At 39.2% G+C, this 4,164-nt stretch overlaps 1 protein-coding gene across 1 annotated transcript; it reads left to right on the top strand.

Moving 5' to 3' along the window:
* Positions 1 to 409: 409 nt before the first annotated feature.
* Positions 410 to 3,644, top strand: LOC131859823 (disease resistance protein RUN1-like). The gene is made up of 5 exons (XM_059213969.1): positions 410 to 1,125; positions 1,250 to 1,582; positions 1,705 to 2,319; positions 2,443 to 2,898; positions 2,989 to 3,644. Exons 1-5 carry the CDS (start codon positions 568 to 570, stop codon positions 3,547 to 3,549), a joined length of 2,523 nt encoding a protein of 840 aa, XP_059069952.1. The 5' UTR covers positions 410 to 567; the 3' UTR covers positions 3,550 to 3,644.
* Positions 3,645 to 4,164: the final 520 nt, after the last annotated feature.

Raw genomic sequence — 4,164 nt, 5'->3', positions numbered from 1 at the left:
AGCAATCTTGAAACACTATGTAAAACTATAGTGTCCGCTGTCCGAAGAGAGGTAGAAAAGACAAGAACTTTAGAAGTTGCAAGGTACCCGATTGGAATTGAAGAATTGGTTGAAGAATTTGAAAGGACTGCATGCTGGGAGAAGATGGACGAAAAGCATAGAGTGATTGGCATCTATGGTATGGGTGGGTCTGGTAAGACCACCCTGGTTAAAGAATTGTTCAACCAAAAGCGTTCAGAATTCAGTGGATCATGTTTTTTGTTTGAGGTGCGAGAAGCAGCGTGTAACGGTCAATTGACTTCTCTGCAAAGAAAGCTTCTTAGGGATCTGGTGCAGGAAAATCGTGAGTTTGACAGTATTCCTGAAGGATGGAGCTATCTGAGGTCTCGCCTGGCGAGCAACCCTTTTGTGAGCTTCTTAATTGTTATAGATGATATAGATCACTTGGACCAGTTGAATGCCTTATTGGTTAGGGATCTTTTGGTCAATAATTCTCGAAGTTTGATAATTGTCACAACCCGTGATGAGAGAGTTCTGATAAAAGCAGGAATTAATTCTTGCTATAAGATGAAAGAAATGAATGTCCATCATAGCACAGAGCTTTTCTGTTGTCACGCCTTCCACCAACCATATCCAACCAGGGGATATGAAGATTTGGTTGAAAGCTTCGTGAAAGAGTGTGGGGGTTCGCCTCTGTCTCTGCAGGTGTTAGGTGGACTTGTTTTTGGTAGTACTGATAAGCACTATTGGAAACTAGTATTGGATAAAGTGAGAGAAACTCTACCCCAAGATATAATGCAGACACTTAGAATAAGCTTTGATTCCCTTGATGCTGAGCAAAAGCAGGTATTTCTGGACGTTGCATGCTTTTTCGTCAACAAATCTCGTCATATGGCTTTAAGAATATGGGAAGCATCAGGGTGGAGGGCTGAGCACACACTTCAGATCTTAATTGATAAGTGTCTTGTTGAAGTTCAAGTGGGAAGGACTTACTGGAATGGATTTGACTCCGAAAACATTCCTCTTCTGAGAATGCATAACCACATCCAGGATCTTGGCAGAAAAATTGCAGCTGAATCGAGCAGTCCTGGTCGACTATGGCGTTGGCACCATCTTCGTTCTCAGGTTTGTTTCCCCTTGCAAATTTTGAGTCCACTTTACGGTATTAAAACAAATGGTTTATATAGCTTGATTATTGGTTTTTTGTGATTGGGGCATGACAAAATTTTAGCTTCATCCTGAAATGCAGGAAGAAAAGGGATTCGAGAACATACTTGGTGGGATCAATGGTCGTAGTTTCAGGTGTCTCAATTCCATTTTTGACCAGCAAAGCGCTCTTCAATTCAGATATTTTTTAGGTAGTTTAAATGATTGTGAGGGTCCAACAACTGCTTTGCTGTGGCTTGAACTTGACTTAAGTATGTTGGAAAAGCTGGATGAGCATGAAAATATTGAAAGGGAAGAAGTTTTGTCAAACATGCCTTCCTCACTGACTATTCCTTCATGGATTCCTCTCCAAAGTTTGCACTATTTAAAAATTTCCCATGGATGTCTCCGAAGTTTATGGCAGAGTAATCATCAGGTAATATTTTCTTTTATAAAGTGTTAAGAATGATATGATATAGAAATTGTTCTTAAAGTAGCTATTTTGTGACCATTTAGAATTGGAGAAAAAGTTTTTAACACAAAAATTTCAAATTTCAGGCCCCTTCGCGGTTAAAAGAGCTTGTGCTTGACGGAACAAACTTGGAAGAGTTTCCAAATTCATTGGGAATGTTGAGTCATTTAGAAAATTTAGTCCTAGCAGGAAAAGAAGAATGGAACGGAACAGAATGGAATAGTTCCATGAAAATTGACGGGATATTCTTCTCAAACTCTCTCAGAAAACTCACTAATCTTAAAAGTTTGGTTTTGAGGGATTTCACATTACGTGGGGAATTGAGTTTCGAGACTAGCATGGAGCCTCGAATTGTAAGCATTGAAAAGATAGATATAAGGAATGTAAAACTTATGTCTAAGGTTTCAATTAGTGGACATTACCTCGTCAGCATTAAATCTCTCCATCTTGAATCCTTGGAAAGTTTATTCCAAGTGGACTTAAGAATCGCAGCCACACGGGATTATTTTAAGGATGGAAAATCAAACACAAGAGTAGAAGAGTTGCCATGTTCCTCATGTCTATGCTGCTTAGAGAGAATCACCATTGATGGATGTTCGAAGTTGCAAAAGATCAAAGGTATTGAAGAGTTGCAAGGACTGAAATATCTACATCTTTCAGCTGGCACTGTAGCTATATGGGGATGCATTCAAATGTGGCAGGTATTATACTTCCGTTAGTGTGACGTTTTGATAGGAAAGCAGTTTACATATTGTTAGTTGTATCTCTTTTCTAACTTTACTGTTATATATTCATTACACTAATTAGTTTCTATGTCAATTCAGAGAATACCGTCAGGAGTTAGTAGTTGTATTTGGGAATCAAATGTTGATGTGGAGAGCATTCTACAGCAATTCAATGTGTTATCTTCGTTTGTTGGGCGAGATGGCACAGTTACTGAAATTCTTAGTGATTCCAAGACAGAGTTAGTGGTTCCTGTGACAGAACAAACTAGTGCAATTATCATACTTATGTTAGTCGAAAGTGTATTTAAAGGGAAAGATTGCCGAAAAAATTTGAAGATTCCTCTTATGGACGGGATGGTGGCTTATATAGGAAGAGGGATATATATTGCTGCTGTTGTAGTCACTGACAAAGAAAAAATAATCAAGATGCGATATGGGATATCCAATTGGATTCCGATAGTGTCAGATGGTACAGTAAGAAAGGGCTTTATAGTAACCATCGAAAAAAGAGGCGAATGGAAAACCCTACGATTACTTCAACAACTTTGTCCTCAGGTTTGCTGCTGCTTAATATGTATTAAATTGTATGTGTGATGATTAACTTGACTGGAGCATAAAGTAATTGACATTAATCGTTGAATGTAGGAAGAAAAAGATTTGCATAGAGAACACATGTTTGAAAAAGCTGTCACTGGCAGTTATTTGGGAAAGCTGAGTCGCTTTGTGATTCCCCAATATCAAGCGGAGAAATATTTTCCTCTGGATACAAATACAAAAGATAGAGGAGTATTGCTCACATTCCAAGATAGAGCGGGGAAAGAATGGCGGTTTCGGTATTCCTACTGGAGAAGGAAGCAGAGCTATGTATTCACCCAGGGCTGGAAAAACTTCGTCATTGCCATTAAACCTCAACCAGGGGACATCGTTTCCTTCGACAGAACCGTCGATGCCCAAAATGTAGAACGGCTTTACATTAGCTGCAGGCGGCTTCCCTTAATAGGGCGGAACCATTTGAATCGCCGGCAATTTCTACTTAAAAAAGACTCCTTTCTGAAGGCACAGCACAATGGATTTCTTTCACCTCTTTGCATAACAGATGTCATGCCAATGGCTGCCACTGCCACCGAGTTGACTGAGCAAAAGAATGCCTGCACGCCTACAGATGTTGCTCAGCCGATGAGTGTGGACATAGGTGTAGAAGACTGAAATTGGGAAACAGGGCCTCTGCAATTTATGAAGCTCTAAATGCAGTGCCCACGGTCTCAGAAACGAAGGTTTCTTAAAATTTCTTAGTGCACAATGTTCAGTTCATATTTGAAGAGTTTCTCTTCATTTACATTCTTTTGCAGGAAGTTAAAAAGTAAAGCTAACAAGGAAATGCACATAGCGACATCATTAAGAAGAATGATGAAACCTTGTATAAGTCCACTTCTTATTTTCAACTGTATAAAATGCAAGGGGTTTTAGAAATGTGCGGCAACACTCGTTGAAAAGTCTTTTTCTATGCTTACTTTGTGTAGCACGTGGGAGAAGATCAAGTAGTTGACCATCCTAACTTCATGTTCCTCAAAATTCTATGTGGAAATTTCAAATCACTCTCAATTTTTTATAGTAGCTTATTTGACAAGTCTTCTACTTATAACTAAGGTTTTAGGGCCACATCATCAAATATGATGCCACATCAGCATGTTTTTTGTCAAGGTGTTTAAAACAGCCCCCAAAAAAGGTGAGACCAATAGGCATGCATAAGGGGCCCCATATTTGTGCAGCTAACATGGCATCGCATGATTGGTTGCTTTTTTACAACTAAGGGTACATTTT

The sequence above is a fragment of the Cryptomeria japonica genome, chromosome 11 (genome assembly GCF_030272615.1).
Source record: "Cryptomeria japonica chromosome 11, Sugi_1.0, whole genome shotgun sequence".
Lineage (NCBI taxonomy): Eukaryota > Viridiplantae > Streptophyta > Pinopsida > Cupressales > Cupressaceae > Cryptomeria > Cryptomeria japonica.
The sequence above is the reverse complement of the archived record's forward strand: the minus strand, read 5'-3'. Positions and strand labels throughout refer to the sequence as shown.